The sequence below is a fragment of the Halichoeres trimaculatus genome, unplaced genomic scaffold (assembly GCF_033239565.1).
Source record: "Halichoeres trimaculatus isolate MK-OKI-2021-1 unplaced genomic scaffold, fHalTri1.1 fHalTri1_scaffold_12, whole genome shotgun sequence".
Classification (NCBI taxonomy): Eukaryota; Metazoa; Chordata; class Actinopteri; order Labriformes; family Labridae; genus Halichoeres; species Halichoeres trimaculatus.
The window spans coordinates 20,626,202-20,652,473 of NW_027437190.1; the positions used below are offsets into that span (position 1 = coordinate 20,626,202).

The window sequence follows — 26,272 nt, forward strand, 5'->3', positions numbered from 1 at the left end:
AACCTTTTCTAACATGACAGACATACTACAAAATAAGTAATAAAAGTATGCATGTTAAATGCTCATATCGTATCGGATTAATATCGGTATCAGCCAACACTCATTGCTGCAGTATCGGTATCGTATCGGAAGTGAAAATGTAATATTGGGACATCCCTAGTGACAGTTAACGCTTCTTCAGTCTTAAATATTGAATCTTGACCCACAGCCTGCAGTGTCACCTTGAGAGGATTTATATTCACACAATCATGTGATTGTGCACTTTATTCTTAAAATTACTTTGAATACTTCCTATAGGATGATACATAAAATGCATAACAGCTTATGGACAGTAAACTGCATGAAATAGAATATTTAGCATCCATACACCAACTATTCACTGAGTTAAAAAAATGCTGCTCAGATTTTGGTCAAGTTTAATGGGGCAAAGGCTCATGGTAAGTTTGTCTGTAATGCCTGTTATATGTTTATTAGTAATTCCGAGCATTTAAGTTATGAAGGGTGAAACTACATGGGTGCAAGGTGTGGGATAGGTGTTCTTTTTAAGTTTTTCTGAATTTTTGCCAAACTTCATTGTTTCAAAGGCTTTTTGCTATTTCCCCTATGTCAGTGACGACATACATTTAGAGTTGAGTAAACAATATCAACTTTAATTTACTGTAGTCTATTAAGATTTATTGTAGTTCATCATTCTCTTGACTTTCCTAACTCCACTGGTCAGTTGGTGTTCTCCCCCAACATTTTTCTGCCTGATAAATTAAAAAAGCAAAAAAAAAGTTTTCAACAATATAGATGTTTTTTTTTATCCTGGATCAAGCCTCGTCCTGGTCAGAATGTAGCTCTCCAGCAGAAATGTCCCATAGGTGCAGTCTGACAAGTGTCGTCTTCAAACAGTATGCAATGATACTACTTTCCCTCCTCAGTGGTTTTCCAGGTACGGTAGCTCAGGTAACTGCTCCCTGCGTAGCAAACTGTGGTCAGGAATGCAAAGAACTGGAAAGCAAGAAGGACAGGGGGAGGAGAGGAGTGTCAGACTTTACTTCCTATTAACAAAGGAATAAAATGTTGAAATTAGACAAAAGGTGCACAAAGGTCATCACTGCATGGGTGATAAAGTTTTGATACAATGCTTTTTAATAACTCTGTAGTTACTTTTAATATTTCCTCCTAGAACAAAACAGAAAGTTTTGAACTGGTCACTTGGTTTTTAGACTTATTTTGGAGTAATTCAGGAATTAAGCGACAGTCTCTGTTTCTTTGACCTTTCATTGAACTCCTGCACACCAAACTTTGTGCTGTGTTTGAAACCTGAAATGTTTTCATTCACTACATCAAGCCACAGATTCACTTTTTAACCCCTAAGGAATCCCAAGCCTTTCAAAGCTCTTACTGCAGATGCTGCCCAGCTGTTGTAGTTATGTCGCCCCCTAATGGCATGGTTGACTGAGAGAGCACCAACCACTGCTGTCACCAGATACAGAGCTGTAGCAGTACAGTTAAAACACAGGTACTACAAAAAAGAGAGATACACACAAAAATATGAATAATGATTAAACAAATCAAAAGAGTGAACGACTCTGCTTTTCTGTGTCTTAATTTGTGTGGGTGAGTTACCAGCGTAGTCCAGGGGACCTGGTGTATCCTTCGGTGGACTCCAGTGAGATAAATTACAAACAGACAAACAGTCAGAACCCAGAATAAGACAGCCACAAACATCACCCAGTAGAGAGCAGGCAGACGGAAATAGTCTGTTCCTCCCAGCAGAATCCACACCAACATACCAAACACCTGCAGGAGAGGAGAGGAGAGGAGAGGAGAGGAGAGGAGAGGAGAGGAGAGGAGAGGAGAGGTTCACATCTTCATACTTCATAATCTGCTCTGCCTGAAAGCTTGCTATTGGAGTAAATAGAGGCAAAGGGAAAAAGGGGTTAAGAATGGTTTTGAAATATTCCACTCCAAACAAGGTTATAATAGTTAACTAAAACTAGTAGAAGAAGAAGAATAGTTTGGCAAAGTCTGTTGTGGGTAACTCGTTCTCCTTCCTGCTAGTTCTTACACACATCCACCCTTCCTGTTTCACAGGCTCAGATTTCTGTTGGGTGATTCAAAGCACATTAAGCAAATATTTCTGAGGTGAAATTTGAGCATAAAACTATTTTTCCTTTTTCCAACGATAGGATTCACATGTCACAAAATCTTTGAAAATATTTTGAGAAAAGTAGCAGCAAATTGTATTATCAAGGAATTTATTTCATTAACCGATGATTCAGGATTTTAAGTGAACCACTCTATAAAGATGTTACACCACTTCTTTCATAGATGACAAAACAGGAGTAGATAGCGTCTTGTTAACACAAATTGACTACTGAAAAAGTGGTTTTCAATCAGGCTCCATCACTCTTGTTTGCAGTTTGCATGGCAGTCAGCCAGACTGTATTTACAGAGAGGCCGTCCTGACTCTCCCTCTGCCGATCCAGGGAGGAAGAGACACAATGAGGCTGAGAAAGGAGGAAGGGTTGATTTTCTTTGTGAGTTTGGAGTTGACTTCCTATTTTCATAGAAAGATTGCTGTCAGTTTTTCTGCATTTCCTGTAATTCCAGCTCAGTCTCTCTTTCTTACACACACACACACACACACACACACACACACACACACACACACACACACACACACGCACTCACACACTCAAACTATAGACTGTGAGTTCCAGTGAGATAGTGAGAGATCTGGATGCATTTTGTAAACCCTTAAGTTTTACTTTCACATCAAAAGAAACTTAAGCGAACATTTAACCCATTCTGAACCCAGTGTGACCTCCTGAGTCTGTCTGAGCTACAGTAGACTCAGGACAGGCTGAGAACATGCTCACATTACTCAGATATCCTGAGCATACTCGTCTTGGCTTCTTATGCCTTTGGCAAACATTTAAACTATTTACTCTTCCTGATAACAATGGTCTCAGCTTACTAGCAGAACTTGTTGGCTTTGCTGTTACGTTTCTGCACCTCTGAAAATTTAGTTATGTATTGTCCCACTAATACCTGAAGTTCAAATAAACATGTTCTCACTTACTATCTCTGCCAGGAGGAGTTTTCCCTTGGCCGTTTTGGTGAAGTGCTGGTCAAATGCCAAAGTAGAGGTGGAGATGTTGCATTCAGGTGCTGTGGGAGTCCTGTGACCCACCACCACAGCAGCTCTGTCCATGGTGCACTGATGGCAACAGGCAGAGTGTTTTGGGTCAGATTGTGGCTGTGGAGGAAGCTGGGTTCCTGTCCCTGACTTCATCAAGGACCCCCACCCACCCAGCATCATTTCCCATCACTGATAAATACAGTTTTCCAGCTCTCACATCAACAAATGTAGTACTTTTGGCATGCCCTGTCTCTTTTGCTTTTATTTATGATCACTTTCCACAAGAATAAGAGTGTTTTTTCCAAGGAGAGCTCATTGACTGCTAGCTAGAAAAACCTTAGATTTAAAAAGTCAGATAGTTACAAATGTAGGCAGGTTTCTGATTAGTTGAATGATTTCTCAGTCCCTGTTTAATTTATTTCTTTTATGCAAAAGGTAAGTAAAGAAGGCTGTGGAGAAAGCCTAATCCTAATGCAAACCTTTTCAGGGGTGATGGAGAGGAAACAAACAGGCTCACACATAAAGCGAAATAGGGGAATATTGTACATACTTTTTTTCAGGACACAGTGATAAGAACAAGGGGAATTTTTTTTTTGCCTGTGAACATTTTACCCTTAAGTAATTTTTGAGCAGCAAGATTTTTGTGGGTATCAAATCATAGGTGCAGTGAGTGACTCTGACCACAGGAGGGCAGTAGTTACCTATGGACAAAACTAAACCTTACTCTGGAGGCTCTGCAAGAAACATGGACAAAAGATGCAAAGTTTTTGCAGTTTGGCTGGTCTTTAGCTGTCTCTTTAGACATTTTGATTGATTTCAACAAAATATTTTCCTTTGAACTTAATAGAAACAAGAAGGGTGCTCTAGCAGCCTCAGTATTATGACTTAAAGACCTGTTTAAGTGGATGTTCACTACTGATGCAGGCATATATGATGTTCATTTATCAGAAAGTCTGATGGGTCAGTGTTAAATTCCTCCTCCTAGTGACCACTGAATGAACCTTCACAGCAGTGTATTGCTGATAGTGGTATTTTCTTTAGAAGATGACGACAGCACTGAAGTGCACCAATAATATACTATAATTAACCTTTTTGCTAAAAAATAGATTTTAATCCTTGGTGATCTTTGGATCTATTCAAAACAAATGCATCTCTCAAATCAAGTAGAAGTTTCTCCCAAAGCCTGTTGTACAGAAGTGAAGTTCAGTCTTTCTCTTGGTCGTTCAGTTTTTTTTCTGGATGTTTACCAGGCTTTGACAAGCCTTGTTGTCCTTGTTGAGCACAGTCTGCTCAGTGCAGCACTACATCCACTGCATCAGTCTGTTCTCTAGATAAATCTCTATTTATTAAACTTACAGTCCAGCCTTTATCAAATTTCTTACGTGAGTTTGTGACTTGTGGTCAATATAAAAAGAAAGCACATGGATGATTTTATCAAGATATTCTGTATGTAAGGAGTGAAGCATGAGCCCAGAGACATTCGTCTTTCTTTGAGGCCAATAGATGTTATATATGAGCTGTTTAACAGCTAATTACCACTGCAGGACCAGGGTCACTTCACTTTCATTCAATTAATTAAAAATGGAAACACAATCTCAGTGTCATTTATTAATGTCAGAGCTAGTTCTTAATTATTTCTACACAGATTGAAAATGACCCTCTGCTGAAAGTTTCAGGTTTTACCCATTAAGGAGTTACTTTTGTCACATTTTGCATATTGTAATCTAGTGTGTGTGTGTGTGTGTGTGTGTGTGTGTGTGTGTGTGTGTGTGTGTGTGTGTGTGTGTGTGTGTGTGTGTGTGTGTGTGTTTTGTTTGAAATCAGCACAAAAAGGCCTGTTTGGTTTAAGCCTGTTAAACATTAATTCTTTCTAGGTTATAATTAGGAACAGGCTCAAGTTTTGTGCTAATATAAGGAATATATGCACAATGAAAGATGGGCTTAATACATATCCATAAAAGATAAATTACCATTTGACGGTTTGTGATATTAACTGAAAATGTAGGTATAGTTACATCTTACAATACATATGAAGTCAAAAGTGACATTTAAAGGGAGAACAGCTTTAAGGCATCAGTGTGGCTGGTAGGACTACAAAGGACAGCAAAAAAGGTTTTTCATTCTAAGTACCTGGATGTTTCTGTCCCTTAGAATAACTGAATAATTGAACAGATGTATCAGACTGATCACATTTGTAATGGGAGCTCAGTTAAAGGCACTCAAAGTCCTTCTAATCTGAAACAGCGTCCAGCAGTCAGCTTTTTAACGACGGCTGCTCTACAAATCTGCTGCCAGCACAGTATTGGTTCTGACTGTATGAATAATGGAGGCCACTTGTTGATGTGCTCACAGCCGAACGGACCCTTTCCCGAGCGGCACACTCGCAGGAAAAACACCCTGATTGATGACAGGGTCGATGGAGTAGCTCTAAAGTTATTGGAGAGCTTTTGTACTTATTACATACACCACCATCTTCTTCCCCATCCTTCTCCCTCCTTTTTATCCAGCTCCACCCCCTTTTGGACTGCTTGACCTTTCTTACTTCTTCCCTGATCATTTAGCGCCATTGTTTGTCATAGATAGATAAATGGATACATACTTTATTGATCCTGAGGGAAATTCAAGAAATTCATCTTGTGTCCTCAATTTTAATGAGTCTGGTGACTATTTGTAACTTGAATGCTTTATGAATTACTGGGTGAAATATTTGATTCACATTTATCAAAAAAAATGTTTTCACTCATCCACCCAGAGCTTTTGATATTTCATTGTATTATAAAGTCAATCCTTAAATAATAGACAATCTTTTTATCAGTGATGCCGTTACAGTGGTATGAGCGGGCTGTATCATACATGTTTTATTGATTGTATTGTGGATGTAGCATGATCTTACAAAGGCCTGATCATTATCAGAAGCAGATCTGCAGAATTTCCACCCATCAGTGCCTCTTGTTGTAGCCGCTGACTTTGATTCAACAAAGTAATTAAAATGCTTTATAGTCTGCGGTTCAATTAAAATTGGGATTCTCCTTTAATTCCCTGAAATACCACAAAGGCTTCAAAGCACACAGGTGATTAATAGTTATTTCCCTTTTTCATAATGTTTTATTTTGCTCTTCATGCACATGCTCAGATCAATTTGTGGGAGATTTACAACAAAATTAATGAAGATGGACACATTACTCGGCCTCACCATTTACTAACAAAACAAGCTTTGATTATATCCCATTATTCTAAAGACAGCTTAGACTTTGTGTTATGCATGAAGGGTAAGAAGAAACAGCAAGTATTATGCAAGGGTTATGATTGGGACTTCAGGGTAGGATTTGGTGAGCCAGTGATAAGAGAGGTACAGAATCTGATTTAAACATTTAGCTCAGCCTCAGAGTGTGAGGAACAACATGGACGTGTGCAGTTACCAAAAGACACAGACATTATAGTAGCATCCTTCCCGGGTTTTGTTTGGATGAATTTATTCACCCTGTTCTCAATATGTAAACAATACCCACATATCAACTTTGACTTCGGCACATGCATGTGCTGAATATGCTTCCTCCACATCTGCCAGTAAACTTATGATTATAGAATCCACTTTACCTTCACACTATGGAAGCAACCCATTTACATAGAAGTGTTATATTTACTTATCACTGCACCATCCTGTTCACGCACAAGGGTTGTGTGTTCCTTGAGTGCATGAACAGACTCAAATGTGAGAAAACACACGTTTGGTGCAAAATCCGGTCATCAGCTCATTCTGTGGCTGTTATTTTACTACATTACTCTGAAACACTGCTCAAGTAAAGTCAGGTGATCCTCATCTCAGAGTGTTGTCAAAAAAGAGGAAACAATAAGTTGAATGGAATTAGTTTTAAAGACATCATGTAACACACAAACCTTTCGTTTCTAGAGACTTACTTGTCCTAGTACCTTTTTCACTGAGAGTGATATGGGGAATAACAAAGTATTACATCTTTGCTGGAAACGACACAGCTTTCATTTATTTTCCCTCCTCTACCCTCCCATCCTGAGAGTTTCTATTCTGCTCTCACCATTGTCTTCATCGCTGTTGAACTGTATTTATTCTCCTATCTTTTGCTCTAATTCTCTGTAAACCCACACACACATAAACGCACACACACACGCTCACACACAACCATTTCCAGAAACTCTAAATGCAAAGATATAAATAACCTGAACTCCTCCTGAACCTCCTTTTTCCCCCACTACACACACACACACACACACACACACACACACACACACACACACACACACACACACACACACACACACACACACACACACACACACACACACACACGCACACTCACTCACACACACACACACAAATGTGTGCAAGCCCAGATGCTGAGCTGTAATTGGCGGCTATGGTTTCCTGCTGTGGAAAAAGATATTTTTAATGTACACACTAAAAGACACACACACACTAATCCTTCCCTCTGCAACATCTGCCACACATCCCCCAACACATGTGCTGCTTTATGCAACCACACATATAACGCACATATACAGTGTCACCATCCAGGCACTCCCTCCCTGTTTAACCACAGGGTTCGACATCAGGGCTAAATAAGATGCTGTGGTCGTTCGCTGAGAGGCTCAAACCTCGCCCTCTGAGGCTGCAGCTGCCGGGTTCCCCCTCACTGGGTTCCTCTTGGCTTGAAAAGGCCTCTGGCTGAAAGAAGACAAACATACCTTCAGCTGGTCGTCAAAATAAATAAATGGGATTTGAAAACTTTTATTCAATGACAGTAAAATCTGTTGGTATTTTTAACAAAATATTCTTCAAGTAAGTTTTGACAACTTCTGTGGCTTTCTGTGTGTGCTTCTCCCTCCCCTGCCTTTCATGGCTGTAAAAAAAAAAAAAAAAAATAGAAAATAAAAAAAAATTGACAGTATTCATTTACCCTCCTTTTTACCTGGAGTTTTGCTGTTCTCCTTTAGCTTTGATGGAATTCTTTAACACATATCTGTGATATGCTAGTTTTAAAGATAAAGTTAGCTTCATGAGGTTATAGCTTAGCGAAGTAATGCTAAAATGCAAAGCGCTGAGAAAACACCAGAGTATTTTTAACTCTGGATTCTAGTATAACTTATGTCAATTATCAATAAACAGAACTTAGAGCAAGTAAAACAAAATCTCAAAAGACATAGGTAGATGAATTGGTTAATTAATGTCAATTTTCTATAAATAGCCTTCTTTCAGATTGATGAAATACTATGAAAGTACTAGTTTTAGCCATTATAAGGCTTAAGAAAATTTAAATGTGACTTTTTATGTAAATGTAACTTTTCAGTTATTTTGTTATATTGGTAAAACTACTCACAGTAATCCTGTATCACTCACCTAATGATTATAGTACATTCAAGAAAATAAATAAATAACTCATTTTGTTTTAAACACAGTAACACTGTCTGATTCACAAAAATGGGGACAAATCAGGAGTCACCATCAGCATAGTTGTCTTTTTTGTAAATTAAATTTGTTTTGTCTTGTGAGTTTATATCTTTGCCGTGAAGTTTTACATCATCTGTGCAGAGGACAAGTTTTTAATTTGCCTTTTTATTATAGTAATGAGTATAAATAGTGCAGTGCTGCTCACTGACTGCCTTCAGTGTACAGCAACAGATTAGCAAAGTCACCACGGTACATAAACTTCTTCTTGGTGTACAAAATGTGGTATATTATCTCATTTTTAATCTACCTGCACCTGTGTAGCAGATCTAAAAACCTTCAGTTGAGGGTTTCATGTTGATCAGTTCCTGAGTAAGTTAAACATTACAGAAGGAAACGCGTGTAAAGAAGCTTTGGTTTCTCAGAGACGGCTGATTTTTGTCATATTTTGTACAAAGCCGTAAAACAGTACTGCTGTTTGAGGAGAGATCGGCCCTCTATCTCTCCATAAGCATTTACTAACCTTACTAGTTAAGAGAGACAGGGGGAGAGACAGGGGAGGGGAGGGGAGAGGGGGAGCAAAGAGAGAGAAAGGGAGAAAGAGAGAGGGAGCGATGGATGTATCAAACAGCAGCCCCCTGCTGAGCGGGGAATGGAAAAGCTGCTGGCACCAACATGAATATTTCAGCAGATAGCTGCAGCTCTCTGTAACCCCCCCCCCCCTTATCTGTCACTCTCTTTCTCCCTCCCTCTCTCTGTCTCTCCTTCCCTCTTTCTCTCCTTCCCTCCTTTCCTCTGTCTCTCACCTTTTCCCTCTCCTCACTTTCCTCTCTCTTAACCCTCAACCACCCCCACTGCCTGCTCCTCTGCCTTTACTCTTGTGTGGAGTGGACAGTGATAATGAAGGGAGTGATAGAGGCAGGGGGAGAGAAAGAAAGAGGGAGGCGCTCCAGCTGAATTCTGGGTAACAGAATCAGAAAAAGGCTCCTGAATGTAAATCTGGGGAGGCAGCAGCAGCAGCAGCAGCAGAGGAGCGTTGCCTCAACTTGGCTGCTTCCCCAGCCCTACCCCCACCCTCCACTGCCACCCGAACTCCCCACCAGCTACACACTTGTGATGGTGTGGCCTCGGGTAGTTTGACAATAAAAACAGAGCGAACAGAACAAAACAAATATCAGCAGGCGGGAATTTCCTCTGGAGACCTTAATAGACTTTTTTAACATTCTGATATTCTGCTTAAATTTCTTGTTTCAGAGCTCCACTCCTAATCTGTTGTTTATTTAAAGGATCCCTGTCATCTTTCAATTAAGAAAATAAATTAATTTATGTATGCCTCTGTCCATCAGGCATAAATAACGAGTGGTGATGGATCATTAGGTTTTTTTAATTGCATATAGCCATGATTCGTCATTTAGATGCTGAACACACAATAAAGGTGAGCTGTTGCCTGGAGGAGCAGTCTGTGTGATCTCAACTTGTTTTTTTATTTGATAGAAAAGCTAATGCGCTGTTGTAAAATTGTCTAGAAAGTGTTCGCTCTAAGCCTGAGTAAAAAATAAAAAAAGTCACTTGAGAACAGGGAGTGTATTTGAATAATATTCAGACTTGTGTCGCAGGTTCTTGCTCATATTTTTGGCAACAGACCCAAATAAACAAAACCCTCGGGTTGCAAGGAGTTTGTCATTAGAAACTTTTTCCGGAGAAAAGGATTTTGCGTGTTCCCATTTAAATATCCTGCCAATTATTAATTCAATTCCACCTAAAATAAAAATACACCCCAAAAATAAACTCAGTTCAACAGATATTTTTCAATTCCCTTCTATATTTAACTCAAAAGCACATGTTGTAAATGTTTGTGATGCTTTCCAGTTGGGGTGTCCAGGCTATTCTAAGGATGCTAAAAGAAGAGGTCACCAACACCTTTATCACCTCACACATCTGCTTCAACCCAGACTGACAAACTCTCTCAAACTTTCTGTCGTACATGCTCACTAAAGCTCTCTTATACACACAGAAATGGACACTGCTCCAAAGCTATTATTTAAGCAAAGAAATAAACAAACACATTTTTACACCCTGTCTTTCTTTGATACGTAAAGCACACAAATTAGTTTCACTGTTTGGTTCAGTTTTGTCAGCACGTGCCACATTTGTAAATGCACACAATGTATCTAAATCTGACAAAGTCACTGATTGGGAGGTGTAACTGAATATTATAAAACATGCGTCAGGGTACCGCAGACTGTGATCAGTGTGCATTTTGTATGTACAGGGGCACAGTCTGAAGCGGACCAACAGAAAGTGGCAGTTAGTGTTGGTGAGATGAAGCTCTTTCAAGCGTTGAAATTCATGGTTCACAAAAAGGTTAATTTCCCAAATTTTCACGTGGTCACCAACCCCCCTGCTGGTCAAAGATATATAAAAAGTAGTTCTATCGGTGTATAAAACATTTAAGACCGTCCATAGACTGTAAAAAAATGTATGTCTGCTTGCTTGGCTTGAAGTGAGGTGTCCACAAAAACTGCTCCCCCTGGTGGCTGGCTGCAGTATAGGTTAAAAAATCTGGCTTTCCAGCCATTCTAGATGGGCTGTGGTCAAACTTTAAAAAATTAATACACCTCTTAGAAACGTTTCTCAAGTCCGATTGTTGTGGTGATTTGAAGATATCATTTGGCTGCCTTGAATTCAAGTCCTCTTTTTTCTAAAAAAGTTTTGTTTTCATTAGTTGTACAAGGTTAAAAAAGAGGTTTTACATAACATTTAACGATGATTGACAGCTGCTGTTCTTGTGTATTTTTGGGGGGGATTGTAAAATATTTCTGGAGGTAGAGTCAAGAAATGATCAGACTCTCGGAAAAAAAAAAAAAAATGTTTTGTCAACCAGCTCCACTCAGATTCTCCCAGAATCCCTCATCGTCTCTATTGCGCAGACTCTAGCTGCAAACTGCTACAATGGTGGCGCCTGTGACAGGGGTATTTTGGCTTCATAATAAATGGCGGAGCCACGCTGTCCACTCTATATACAGTCTATCAGACCGTCCTGCAACAATGCAGCCATGGAGACAACCGTCATAAATGTATTTCATGTCTTGTTCATGTATTCATTAATGCATAAAACGGCAATACAAAGGAATCTATTTTAAGTTGTCAAATGTTGATTAATAAATATTTTTTAAACTCCTAATGGAAATTGTTTTCAAACTGTTACAGTGTTTTAATACAGCAAGAGGAACATAATTAGTCAATCAATCACCAATCAATCTTTATTTATAGAGCACCAAAACATGAGAAATGTTATTTCAGGACACTTCCCAAACCCTTAACAGGGCTAGACCTGTTAATAAACATTTATTTTACCCAAGTATTTTATTGTAACCCAGCTTCAAGACAAGATTAGGGTTCTCATTCTCTTAACCCTCCATGAGTGCAGCACTTTGCAGCATTTAGCAAGTTACAACGGCAAAAACTTCCCTTCAACAGGCAGAAACCTTGGGCAGAATCAGAAAGAGGGATGTTGTGGTAATGGTGATGGTAAAACTGCCATAGCAGCTGGAGTCTGACTGGTCAATGTCTACAGCAACAATCCAGAGAAAGCTACAAGACAAACTCAGAGACTCCCAGAGAGATGTTTGTTCAGTGAGTTTAATGGGAAATTTAGACAAGAAGTTAGACTGACAGATGGAGGAGAGACAGAAACGGAACTCAGCCAATCGAACAAAGGATGGACCACATGACGGCCCTGAAGCTCAATGGGTAACTTAAAGTCATTTATTTGATGACCTGAAACTAGCAGGTTGCCACGATCAACGGCTTTATTGACACTGGATTGGAAAGAAGGTTAGAAATATAACTGTGAATAAACTGTAAGTGTAACTGTGAGAAAAAGTCTAAGGACTGTAAATGATGTCTTCATATTAGTGCAAACAATCTGCTTAAAACCATTGTTCTTGATATATGTTTTGAAGTCTTAACAATTTCATATTGTTTCAATTACTGGCAACAAATTCCAGATTGCTCTTTGCTGATATCTGCCTTGACTTGAAACTTGAAACTGTAGCAGCATGGTACCGTTCTCTGGCCTTGTTTTTGTTTGAATCATGTGTCAGTTTGCATGAATATCTTTCAGGCTGTTCTAGCTTGTGATCCCAGTGCCGCTCTCTGATTTATAGTTAATAGCATGTTGCGTTTGCGTCATGCAAAATGAAAAGACCCACATTGCTTCTCACATTAATAGTGAACAAAAACACTCAAAGGAGTCTGCAGATGTGCTGCAACACTTGCGCTTAGTTCAGATAATAAGTGCAAAGGCGATAATTAACTTTGGATAGAAACTGTTGAAGCCTGAAGAGGGAACGACAGTGAAGGGTGGAACTGGTTAAAAACCAGAGCTGTCTTGCAAACATATAAGTTTTTGAATATCATTTGCATTTAGATTTTCTGGCTGGACACTGAGTCCGGCTCAGCAGTACTCTTGGCAGCTGACCCATCTTGACCTCCCAGTTGAAGAGATCGGCTATAACAGGCCTTCTTTTTCTTTTTTAACACATCTGTCATTTGGCTCTGACCCAGTATTAACAAAGTGCTGTGTTGGAGTGTGTTCAGTGTGTACGTATGAGTGTTGGCCCAACGGTTGGTTGGTTTTCTCACTGCTGATATACCCGTCATCACATAGGCCTGAGTGCTTGCCCCCGGCAGAGATATGGACCAATAGTGACCTCTGATAACACTGCTGCTAAATATGAATATGTGTGTGTGAGTGTGTTGTCCATAGTGTGAGAGATAAGGGTGGAAGTGTGTGTGTGTGTGTGTGAGAGTGTGAGAGAGAGAGAAAAAAAGATACATGTGGCTGTTTTTTTTTCCCTGTGTGTGTGGGTTAGTGTAGGTGTGTGTGTGTAGGTGTGTGTGTAGGTGTGTGTGTAGGTGTGTGTGTAGGTGTGTGTGTGTGTGTGTGTGTGTGCTGGGCAGTGTTTCATGGTGGTAAATCGTTGGTTCTGTCCCATCTCACAAACCACTGGACAGCAGAGTCTGTGCTGGCCTGATAACACAGACTTGTGTGCAGACTTCCTTAGACACATACATGCACACACACACAAGCACACACACACACACACACACACACACACACATACACGCACACACACGCACTTGCACTTAGGCCATGCACAGCCTCACACCTTGATTTTACAGACCAGTAAATACTGCGGCCTGTGGAGTATGCACCCCATGTATCTGGCAGGTCCCGACACGTCTCTGGAGCCAAGGTCATTATGTTGGGAAAGAAAAGCCTTTTTTTTTTATTTTTTTAGGTTGATGAGCTGTGGCACACAGGTATGACCCAGAGATTATGTTTCTTGTGTTGTTTTTTGCTGATTTAAGATGATGATTGTGAAGATGATTTAAGTCATGACACTGTTATGCATGCAATGGCTGCAAACATCACCACTACTTGAGGTTTATTACTTTGCAAAGGTATAAAGAAGCTTTGAGATGTTCTCACTTAAAGGGAACATATCATGCTTGTTTCTCCTTTTCACTATGCCAGACTAGGATGCCTGTAAAGCATTTCTGCCCTCAGTACAAGTCATTTAGTTCCTTCATTGCCCCACAATAGCGTTCTGAATATCCTCATTTTAGGCCATTCTGAAGATCTCGTTGAAACACTCCGTTTCGAGAAGGACCTTCAGTAACCTCGCAACGTCACAGCCCTTTGTGCTCTGATTGGTCAGTTCTATCAAAGGGGTGGAGGGGGTACAGCCAGGGGGCGGTTTTTGCAGCATGGCAGTATTTACAAAATCGCCATATTGGATGGGGCAGACCAAGCAAGTTTGCTGTTTGCCAAAACTTCACCGTAAGGCATTGATAGAACTAATAAAACGGCAGAGTGTAGGATACGTCCTTTTGTATTGGACCCCGGGTCAGACCCGGACGGTTCTGCTGCTCAGGAGGAAGAAAATCCACCTCGACACAGATCATCTCAGGACGCTTCAGTGTGGTGAGTCAAACCGGTACTGTAACATGTATAGTGTATACGTGGAAATATAGGCAGACTTCACCAATAAACTATTTCTATAACAGGGCTCCATCCTGCTCCTTCACTTTTCTCTGTCTGTTTTATCCATCATGCTGAAAGTGTAGTCTAAAGATCGCCTCTACCGTCAGTTCGTCACCGTGGTATTACCGCAGCATTATTGTGGTCCAGGTTCACACTGCATGTCAGAACAAGCATGCAAATATCACAGTCTCACAAGTATTACGACGTCTGCTAAAACTACAGTTTTAACTGCTAATTCACCATGTAAAGCTGAGATGCTCCACAGAGCAGGGTCCCTGCATCCAGCATCTGAGGGGGTATAATCGGCTCTTGGTGGGTGTATCCCTCGGTGGCGCTTGTGTGACTAACTGACATCACAGAGGAGGAGCTGCTTTATCAGATTACTCCAATAAAAAGAGAGGTACCTCGTGTCGTCACGACGGTCGAAATCTTGAAGCAAAATGTCAATGACCTATTTTCAGAGGCATCAAATCTCATTCTAGGATATCAGAAAAAAAATACAATATCTAATTTTTTGAAAATTCAGGGGGTGTAAGGTCTTGTTTTCAAATTAATTATTTTATATGTAAGTATTAAATCAGGGATCCACATGATATGTCCCCTTTTACCCCAACTCACACTACAGAATTCAAAAAAATCTTAACAACTCTGAAACCAGGTTGTATAAATCTTAAACACACACACACACACACACACACACACACACACACACACACACACACACACACACACACACACACATTACAATATTTGCAAATAATGACCTGTACACACTGATGTTTCAGCACTGAAACATTTCTCATGTTTTTTGGTCTGCAGATATGGAACTCTAACATAGATTAATATTTTTGCCACAGTGTCAGCAAACAAAGATTACATGTGCCTGATTCCTAATCACAGTTTGATTTAACATGTGAGCTGGTTGTCCCTGGTGTTGGCTTCTGCTGCTGAGTCTAAATCCCTGTTTTGGGGGATTTGACCAATCATAATCAAGCATTTAACACCGCTAGGTTATAAACATGAAGAGATCCCAGTCTTACAGAGTCATTACTCCAATCAACACTAGGAGAAAGAAAGAAAGAAAGAAAGAAAGAAAGAAAGAAAGAAAGAAAGAAAGAAAGAAAGAAAGAAAAGGTGTAGATTGGATGTGGAGATGGTGTTGGAGGGCACTTGGCTCCTGGGAGCAGAAAATGGAGGCTGGAGCAGATGAGAGAGGGACAGATAGGTGAGCAGAGAGAGACCAATCAAATCTTTGTAGCACAGAGGTTATTAAGCTATTGAACTCACATAGAGCAGAAATAGATGGCCATGAACCGTGTGTGTGTGTGTGGCATATGTATAATAAAGGGGCATACTGCTGCCTCTTAATGGTAATTTCAGCCTGTCACTCTTCTAAAGGCCATCGCTGTGGGCCATCAGCCAGCCGCACACAACCACTGGCACCCTGCAAATGTCACCATTATCACAGTGGGCTGTGTGTGTGTGCGTGTGCGTGTGTGTGTGTGTGTGTGTGTGTGTGTGTGTGTGTGTGTGTGTGTGTGTGTGTGTGTGTGTGTGTGTGTCTGTGTGTGTGTGTGTGTGTGTGTGTGTGTGTGTGTGGAATTACTTTCTGTTTTCAGCCCAGCTTACTCCTTGTTTCCTGCTTTTTTTGCTGGTTTTCCAAGTTTCTGTCAGTCTTCCTCTCTGTGTCCCAATTTCACCCTTCTCACTTCCCACCACTTTGACTTGGGGTGTAAATATTTACATACATTAAAATGCCATCCATCGATCCCCATCCAATCTCATCTCACATTGGCAAGGATCACCTACATTCCTGGCTCTCTCTCTGTAATTGGTTCCCTTTTTCCTGCACTTGTCCATTATTTATACAGCGTATGTTATCAACAACCACGCCTCACGTTTTTACATCTCTTTCAAAACAGTAAGCCAACGTTGTCTCTGGTGTAGAAAATGTTTTTATCACCACGGGGCCGAGCTGAACCATTGATAATGCATGGGAACATGCTTGTCAAGAGAGGCTTCAGATTTCCTCTCTGGAAAAACCTTGCTGTTGTATAGGGTATTTTTGGAAACCTATGGTGTCTACAGAAAATACACACTACAGGACTGTTTAAGATGTCTCCTTTTTTTCTCATTTTCAGATGTTTGGTACCAGATAATAAAAATGTTCTCCGGCAGACTTCAGTCTAGAGGTTTTGTTCCCTTTAGCACACTTGATTTTGTCCCATGTATTATTCATGACAGAGCCTTGGCATGTCAGGAACCTTGAACATACAAATAAAACATTTAAAACAGTCTGCATGGGTCTGACTTTGATTCTGTGCTACAAGGTCTGTAGAAGTTATTTCAGAGGTTTTCTGTTTCACAGGAACATAGTATTTCATTTCATTTTGTATTCAAGAGCACGCTCCTATGAGTGTTCATAAAATCCTTGGACTCTTAGTATTTCAAATTAGAAAATATGGTCAAAAGATTCCCGTAAAACCACAGAGCTGGCAGTGAAGAAGCACTGTCTGACTGTGTGTGATTGTTAACAGGTCATGTGCCTCGCATGCTTCTGAACCCCAGTGACACATTGTAGATCACAAAATTGGATAAAAATTAAGCAATTGCTAGTTCAGTTTAGAAGTACTAATGAAAAGTTGCAGAATTGGTCTGTGAACACAGCAGGTAAGAGTTTGGAACAGGGTAGAGTGGTGGCTAGGGATGGAACTTTTTAAAGGTACTTTTATAGGTACCATGTTTAGGTACCTAAACCCATCCTTATGAACATCCCTTTTACATTTTTGGTAAAATAAACTAAAGAAAATAAGACTCTTTTCACTCCTTAACTGTTTTCCTACCGAGGGACCGTAGGGTATTTTAATACATGAGAGCATTACAGCACAGCACACCTCTGTGATGCTGTGATTTACACACTGTATGTGAATGGCAATCATAGAACTTTTTAAAACCTGCCCCCCATCTGTGTTTTTTTTTTTTTAAAACAGTTTATGAATGAAACAAGGCTGCACGGTGCAGTGGTTAGCTCGTTGCCTCGCAGCAAGAAAGCCACCAGTTCAAATCCCTGTTAAGGTGGGCCTTTCTGTGTGAAGTTTGTATGTTGTTACATGCTGTGCATGTGTGGGTTCTCTCTGGATGTTCACAGCTCTGGTTGCACAAAGGTAACCTATGGAGTTGCCATAGACTGTATAAAACATAGACGTCGTCTCCCGAGGTCACCTGTCTGTTTCTGAAACGGAAAAATGAAGCACATCGGTTATCGCTGCCCGATTGGTAGTGGCAAGGGCTTTGTGTACAGCTATATCCTCTGATTGGGCAAGTTAGAAAAAAATTCAACCCTCCGGTACAGTGCGCTGATAATAAAATGAGCAATTCAGACCAGAGACGTTTTTTGGACCAGGCTGTAAATGGGTTTATTTCTGCTTTGAAAATGACTTTTTTTGGCTTGGTGTGTATGTGACTTTTGGTACCACTCGAGAAACAGCAGATTTTAGCGCTGTCTCAGCATTGTCTCATATTCTTGGACTTGGGAGTTGCAGAGGAGCAGTTGGTGTAAATGAAATCTAAACTACAACCACTTTGGAAACGTGTCTGTGTGTGAGTGTTTGTGAGTGAGTTTTTGTGTGTGTGTCTGCTTCACTTCTTTCTATCTGCAGTGACAGACAACATCTTTGTCACATTTCAACCCTCTTCTCCTGCATCAAAGCTTATCAGTGCGAGTGACCAGTCAAACTTCACAAGTGTCTTGCAGATAAACTCAGTAATGGCTTTTTTTGCATCCAGCCTTAAAGACTGTTATTCATTATACAACTGTTTTAATCAGAAATCTATCTGCCGCCTGCTGCCGGTTCAAAATACACAAGATCTGAAGTAGAGGCAAAAAAATGTGACATCATCCTTGTTTTAGCATGCATTGGCTACCTGTTGCTACATTTTTTTCTTTTTTGTTTTGCCTCTTCGTTTTAGGATTATTTTAATCATGTTTAAGGCACAACACGGGCTGAAGACACACCTTCCCATTAGAGCCTTTAGATCTTGTGATTTTGTCCTAGTTTTGATGTTTTGTTTTTCTTCTTATGCCTATTTGCTTGTATTGCCTTACTGATTTCATTGTTTCTATTTGATGTTTTTGAAGCACTTTGTTAAATAGAAACTAAATTCTAGACAAATGAATCTATTACAATTACTCTACTTTTTTACTCAGGCCAGTGCATGTCATAACTACAGGTAGTACCAATGTTAAAAAACTATAAACCCAACAGAAGTCAATGTTTTCGTGAGTACCATGATGATATAATGTTATGGTTGAACACAAAGTGGATGATAACAACTTTAAAGTGTGTTGTTTCTGTCCTGAAACAGTCTCAAAAGTTTAGGCCTTTGTCAGTCAAGGAAACCCATGTGTAACCCAATGTGGTGTGTGGCATGCTGGGTAATGCTTTCCAACAATGACTATTTATTGACTCAGAGAGCTTCAAACTGACTGAATAGGATTTATACTCTTTTCACGCCCACACCCAAAAAGGTCTGACCTCAGTGTGTGCGTGCGTGCATGTGTGTGTGTGTAGGGCTGGTAGTTTCGTTATAGAGGGCCCAGTATTGTATTGTCCTTTGGGAGATCAATGACATTCCCCTCCTTTGAGTCCACAGATTATCTGTCTGCCCGCCGGTCTGAAAATCGGTCTGCTTCTCTGTCGCTCTGCCTGCGGAGCTTTCACTCTGTTCCTCTCTGCATCATTCTGCTCTGCTTCTTGCAGTATTTGTCTTCCTGTGAGCCTAAGTGATGAAATGTCTACATTTTCAGACAACTTTTGGACATACTGAAAGCAGTGAAATAAGAAAAACAAGACTTTCTTATGGGATAAACTTTAGATCCCATGATGAAATATTGTTTGATTATAGCAAACAATATCCTCTCTGTAGACTGCAGGTAATAAAATGTGCAAACACCAACCTGCTGAAAAAACACCAGTGTTTGATTTTTATTGTCTCTGAATTAAAGGTGTTCTGCTTGACTTCAACTGAGGTACAACCAGCAGAAGATTCCCCCTGTGAGTCCTACATAATAAGAAAAACAGACAGTAAAGGCTTCTCCTCCATGGAATATCCAAATATGATCCAAAAACCTTACAGACCCTAATCCAGGTGGGATTAAATCTGCATCCCCCGTTTTACAGGGTAAAGATTCACAGGTGATAGGTGAAGTTTTGTTTTCTTTATTTTTTACTGATACGTAACTCTCCTGATGGTACTGGATCAGTTAGTGATGGTAAAAGTTACTGACATGGGTGCTAAAAGATAGACGAGTGGTTATGACCCCAGCTTCAGCAACCACATGTGTTCTTTTTATGCCCTGAGGTGCAATTCCTTCTTTCCATCCCCTTTTCTTCTTTAGCAAAGGACTATAAGCATCAGAAAAGGGAAAAAAACCCTGTCCCATATATAAATGCCCTATTTTTTATATATATGTCTCATATATATTTTTTCTTTTTTCTTTTTTTGAATAGTGTCATATCCTTTTTTTAAAAATTTGTATTGTACCATGTAGCATTGTAAACTATAGTATTGTTTCTTATCATATCCTATTGAGTTGTTACAAATTGTATAGTATTATGTGCTGATAGTAAAATGAGCTATTTAGACCCAAACCATTTCTGAATTAGAATTAGAATTATTAAGATTTTCAGTGCCATAAAGATCTGTTTTGTTTTGTTTTGTTTTTGTTTGTTTATTTTTTGGGGTTTTATGGTACTGTACGGTATGGTATGGTATTTTATTGAATGGTATGGTATGGTATGGTATGGTATGGTATGGTATGGTATGGTATGGTATGGTATGGTATGGTATGTTATGGTATTTTATGGTATAGGGATGGGTACCTTTCACATTTGAAAGGATACGGTACCTATACCTGGTACCTGTCAATCGGTACCGGTACTCAACGGTACCAATTTTCGTTACTTTGAAGAATAAAATACTTTTTTTCAATTTAACATATTCGTTCTTCAGTATATAACCTTGCAATGCTGTGTTCATGTCCAACATGGAAAATCTCCTACTCTTCCACTCCCTCACAGTCACAAGGATGCATTTAGGTACCTAAACATGGTACCTTTTTTTATTTTATGTGAATCGGTACTTGGTACTTTTGAGAGAACTCGGTCAGTACCTATAAAAGTACCTAACTCGGTACCTATCCCTGGTATGGTATGGTATGGTATGGTATGGTATGGTATGGTATGGTATGGTATGGTATGGTATGGGAACCTACCACACAGTATACGATTGTATTGAGTCCTGTGTTATTGTACCCTGTCTTATCTGTTAGTGTCTGATCATATTGTGTGGGATTGTAATGTATCACATTATACCAAAATGGCTGTTTCCTTGGTATGACTCACCAGTCGTTGTCAATTAAATCAACATTTTGGATACTTTTTAGATTGACTGTAGATGAAAAGACTCGGAGCAACTCTGATTAAAGCCTAATCCTTTTCTATCTTTATTGCTCTTGAACAAAGGGAGAAAAGCATTTTCACTTCTCACCTTTTGGTAATAAGGTACTGGGACTGTCCTTTAATAAAGGTCATTCAACACCTCTCTGCTTTATTAGAATTCAGTGGGCAAAGACGTGGAGAAAGAAAAGAGCTGGAAAGTCAGGTGATGAAGTGGAGTAAATTAGGATGGTTGTAATACCAAAGCAGAGCCCTCACTGCTCATGTGAGGATATTTTGACATTTGAGTGTTCTGAATGAATGAAGAGGTGGCAGCTCAAATGAAGCAAAATCTCTGTTCAACCTTGTCTGCTTCAGTTGTAAGTGAGACAAACTGAGCTGAAGATGGCATGAAGATGGAGAGAGAAAATGAGAAAGAGAGGAACTAAGAAGTAAAGGCATCTTCACAGCTGATGCTCCTCTCAGCCAGAGGGCTTCAGAAAAACACACAAACTAGCCCTCACTATGCACATATGCACACACACACACCCACACATATTAGCCTGTTCCCCACGCAGACACACAAATAAACGCACAAACACACGCAGGTGGGACTAAGGAGTGTAGTGTGCCAATTTGTTGTGCCCCTGGTCCCCTCTCAGGAGACTCACAGGCAGGCATCCAGCCGTGCCAGGACTGGCACTGGTCCCGATAACACACACTCGCACACACAAACGCACACCTTCACTCTTTCCGCACAGTGGCTGCAGGCACTGTGGTATCAGGGTTTTGTGTGCATGTTTGTATTTGTGTTTGCTTCCACTTTTCTCCATTTTCAAAGACCACAGGAGACAAATGCTGTAGAATTGGGAGCATGTGAAAGACACTACAGCCCTTTTCACACACGGAGAATGGAACACTGCTTTCTTCGAGATCTTTGTGAGGCTGTGGTTCACACTGAAGCGTCTTGCATATGCAATTAAATTTTGACTCTTTTCGCACTGTCCTTAATAGAGTAGTTTTTCCCACCTGGTCTTGGAGCAGCACTGCCAGAAAACAGAGAAATAATACACTCACAGAGGAGGTTGGCTCAATTCTGTCAAACACTGCCCCTGGGATGAATTTCACAAATCATTTAGCAGTTGAACGATTGTTTATTTTCACACTTGCATCGTTTTGGGAGGACGCTCATCCTCATTTCAGAAAATAGTTAGTCATGTGGAGAACAGGAGATGGTGAACTTCAAGAAGTTGGCTTGTATTTTTGAGACAGTAGAATGATCCAGGAAAAGTTTGATGTAGTAAACTGCCAAACATTGACTATACCACGACACTGCATTCTATCTATCTTTGCTGTGTGCTGTCATTCTCCTGTTAGCTTCTTTTTTCACTTTTCTGTCCTTTTTCTTTTTGCCAGTCCTGCTCCAGTGTCCACAGTAACTACAAAATTAATCCAAGAAATAATTTTCAACAGAGACTAGGGCTGCAACAACTAATCTATAAAATCGGTCAGAATCAATTAGTAAAAGCGTTGACAATGTTTTTCCATAATCAATAGACTATGATGCGTCATTACTGTATTATTTTTTCTTCAGTTTGTCTTCTTCCTTTTTGTTGGATTATTTAGCGGTTGGTCATTAGCTGAAGGTGCATTACTGCCACCTACTGCACTGGAGTGTAGCTTACCTGGGCTGTGGGGCTGTATGTCACCTGTAAACATATCAGCCTGGCAGAGGAGAAGCCGAGCTGGCAGGTGAGGGAAACGAGGAAACACGCAAAAATTAGCAGAGCTGGAGGAAGGGGTTCATCCCAAAAATAATCCAGAGTTTGGGAGTATTTCACACTGAGTAATAGAACACAGCGTGTTAATTGCAACATTTGCAAAGATGACCTTGCATGGCACGGTAGTACAATAGCAATGATCCAGCACTTTAAACACAAACATGTTGGGTTCATCGATGACGAGCCCAGAGCTCAACAGCGAGGTGAGGAGCTACAAAATCCCAAATACACTCCTTTTGTATGTTGTGAAATGCAAGACATGTCTTTTAGGACTCGTTTTGTCTTTTTATTGAATCGTCACACCGTTTGAAAACCATGAGCAGTTCATTAAACTAACATTAGCATTAGCTGCTACAGACAGTGGTAGGGCAGAGGGGATGTACTGTTTGACCTGCAGGTGAAAGGATTGAGGATATTTTAATTTATTTGCTTATTATTTTGCTTATACTGTTGAATCTTCAAGTGACAATACATTCATATCATTTGTTATACTTTATAAATGTAGCATCTGGTCTAGGGATGCACGATATTGGATCTTTGCCAATATCCGATATGCTGATATATCGAAACCCCTTTTGGCCGATACCGATACCGATAATCACAAGTTTGTTTGTTTTTTTCACTGTAAAGAAAGCTAAGTCTATCCTGTACTGGAATTTATTTGATACTCTTATTGTGACTGTCTTAGTTGTTTAAGAAACACACATAAAACAAGACAAAAAACATTTGATTTTACCATAAATAAGAAATGTATTATTTTTTCAAACTCAAGACATTCAGTATTGAAATACAGAAAAATAATTTCTTTAGATCACATGAACTTTAAATGTACAATGCATTTTTAAACATTACCAAGTTGCATTTGATTATTTTAGAGCTTATTTTTCAGATGGAAAATAATAATAATCCTAACTGAATAGCACCTTATCTGCTGTGCCTATCGGCAGAAATTTTCATATCTGCCGATACCGATAAACGTGTTTTTAAGCTTTTATCAGCCAATACCGATATTGTGCCTATAATATCGTGCATCCCTAATCTGGTCAGCTTGAACTATGTTCATTTATGTTGTTTTTTACATACATCTTTAAGCAAACAATAGTCATCAACTAAAATAACAACCCATGTTTGGTTTTGCGAATTTGACTGTTGTGCATTCTCATCTTTTTTTTTTCCCTGATTCATTGATTAATCGTTAATATAATCAACAGAGTAATTAATTACTAAAATAATCATGACTTGCAGCCCTAATGTAGACTTTGGGTCTGCATGCCTTAAATGGATTGGTTGGGTTGATGAAAAGTTGACCAAAGACCATAACATGATTGTGAGCTTTAAAATGGCTGCCTTGTTTTGCATTGTTTTGGAATGTCATCACCACTTGATATTCAAAAAAAATGGAAGATCACAAATACCAGTCTGTTGAGATTTGATTTAAATACTAGTCTTACATGCTAATTAGTAATGATCAGAGCCTTTTCAGCTCAAATCAGCTCAAATCAGCTTCTATAATTGTCCAGACCACGCATTCACACTGTGAGCAATAATGAATTCTGATAAATGCAGTAAGTTATAGGAGAACCACCTTTTTTCTTGTAATAATGTGTTTTTCATGTTATATTCCACAGATTAACCTTCTGACCTCAAATAACAGCATTCAAATAGTGAAGTTTTTTAAAACCACTTCATGAGTTTCCATGAGCAGTAGCTCCAGAAGCCAAACTCCAAAAGCACACCAAATCAAGTGTAACACAAAACTATATTTTTTATTATTCAGTTTATTTTTCTGTGAATATGAAAAAATTCAAATTGTTTTTTTTCTTCCACTGACCTTTGACCTGACCAAGACTGACACGAAGAGTGAAATGCCACCCACAAGCCAAAGAACTCATTATGCCATAACAACCTCTTAAGGCAACTGCAGCAGAAGACACCTGCTTTGGTTGTTCAGCACAGACAGTGACAGTAGTACTGAAAATGTTAAACAGTTCCACTAAAATCATAAATGCGTATGCATGCTGCCTCCATGATTATTGATTACATGGCTGGATCTTAATAAGCTCAACAAGTATTGACCTTAACAGTGAGAGTATTTTCTGTATAAATATCAGTTAATTTGCTCTACTCAACTTGTTCCATGATTTTAAAATTCCAGATATTTCACACCATAATGAGCTCATCCTTCAGAGCAGAAACCTGGACTTACAGCTAATTTTACCATTTCCTTTCTACCACTTGCTCCTAACAATGATTTTCATCTTCAGGGACACTTCAACCTCTGGGGACGCAGTTTGCTGATCCAACAAGACAGTATTTTGCTGCTCAAACATAATTTCTAAAACAAAAACCCAGAGTCCTGCTCTTCTGTTCTGTGTCCTCTCACTGCGCTCCGTGCTGCTCATGTCATTGTCACTGTCCTCTGGGCCAATTAAGCTGCAGGTATTGTCTGGTGGACGACGTATTGTTTCAGCAATCAGTCCCACTGTGTGACTGCATGTGTAGTGACTGTGTCTATTTGTATGAGTGTGTGTGTGTGTTATTATCTGATGTGATGAGTATCTGTGCAGTGGAGAGTGGAGAGGATAGCAGTGATTGGAAGATAAAACAGAGAGAAAGAAAGACCTGACTCTTGTCTTTCTGTCTTTTCAGGGGCCCAGTCTGGCTCTAATCAGGGAGACGCATGAGGGGCCGGCTGCAGTCAATTATTCTCTCATTAGTCAGCAAACAGGAGAGGCCTCTGAAAACTGTGTTTCTGTATGCTCCTGTTCACTGAGCACATCCATCTCTTTGTCTTTCCAGCAGTCTGTCACTTTTTGGACAAGCAGCGTACTTGTTACATTTTCCAGCTTTAGTCTCCACATCATTGCTATTTGACATGGAGCAAAGCAGAGCACCAACTCAAGTGCCTCATGCATGTCAAAAGTGAAATAAGAGATGATATGACAATGGAAATCTCATGGTTGTACTCCTCAAGTAACATTTACAGAAAACAGCACAACATCAAAAACCTTGAAGCCTGCAGAAGCACTGGTGATTCCATTTGGATTGTAGGGTGTGTGTAGGGTGACCATATTCTGAAACCCCAAAAAGAGGACACCCTACTTGGCCATAGTTACTCAAGGATAGCAAAGTAGCTTTATGAACCATACAATTCTTTGAAGCATCCCTTTTCTGTTTAAGGTGAACATTTTCTATACCATATACAAAAAATAATGTGTCACAACGTGCTTCAATAAAAAGAAACATTGCTCAGATATATAAATCTCTTGTGCCAAATTAAAAAAATAATTCTGGCCAATGGCAGATTTAACTACACATTGAACTCAAGAATAAAAAAAAACTGCACTGTTAAATCTCTGTATTTTTACAGCAACACTGATTAATTGTAATAAACAGCTGCAAGACAAGAGGTGGAGGACCTTCCTGGTCACACAGCTCACAGTGGTCAGA

General features: G+C 39.7%; 1 protein-coding gene across 1 annotated transcript; it reads right to left on the minus strand.

The window, feature by feature from the left end:
- Positions 1-847: 847 nt before the first annotated feature.
- cmtm8b (CKLF-like MARVEL transmembrane domain containing 8b) lies at positions 848-3,205 on the minus strand. Its single transcript, XM_074684259.1, has 4 exons — positions 3,074-3,205; positions 1,615-1,788; positions 1,391-1,510; positions 848-993 (listed from the first exon to the last, which is right to left on the minus strand). Exons 1-4 carry the CDS (start codon positions 3,203-3,205, stop codon positions 907-909), a joined length of 513 nt encoding a protein of 170 aa, XP_074540360.1. The 3' UTR covers positions 848-906.
- Positions 3,206-26,272: the final 23,067 nt, after the last annotated feature.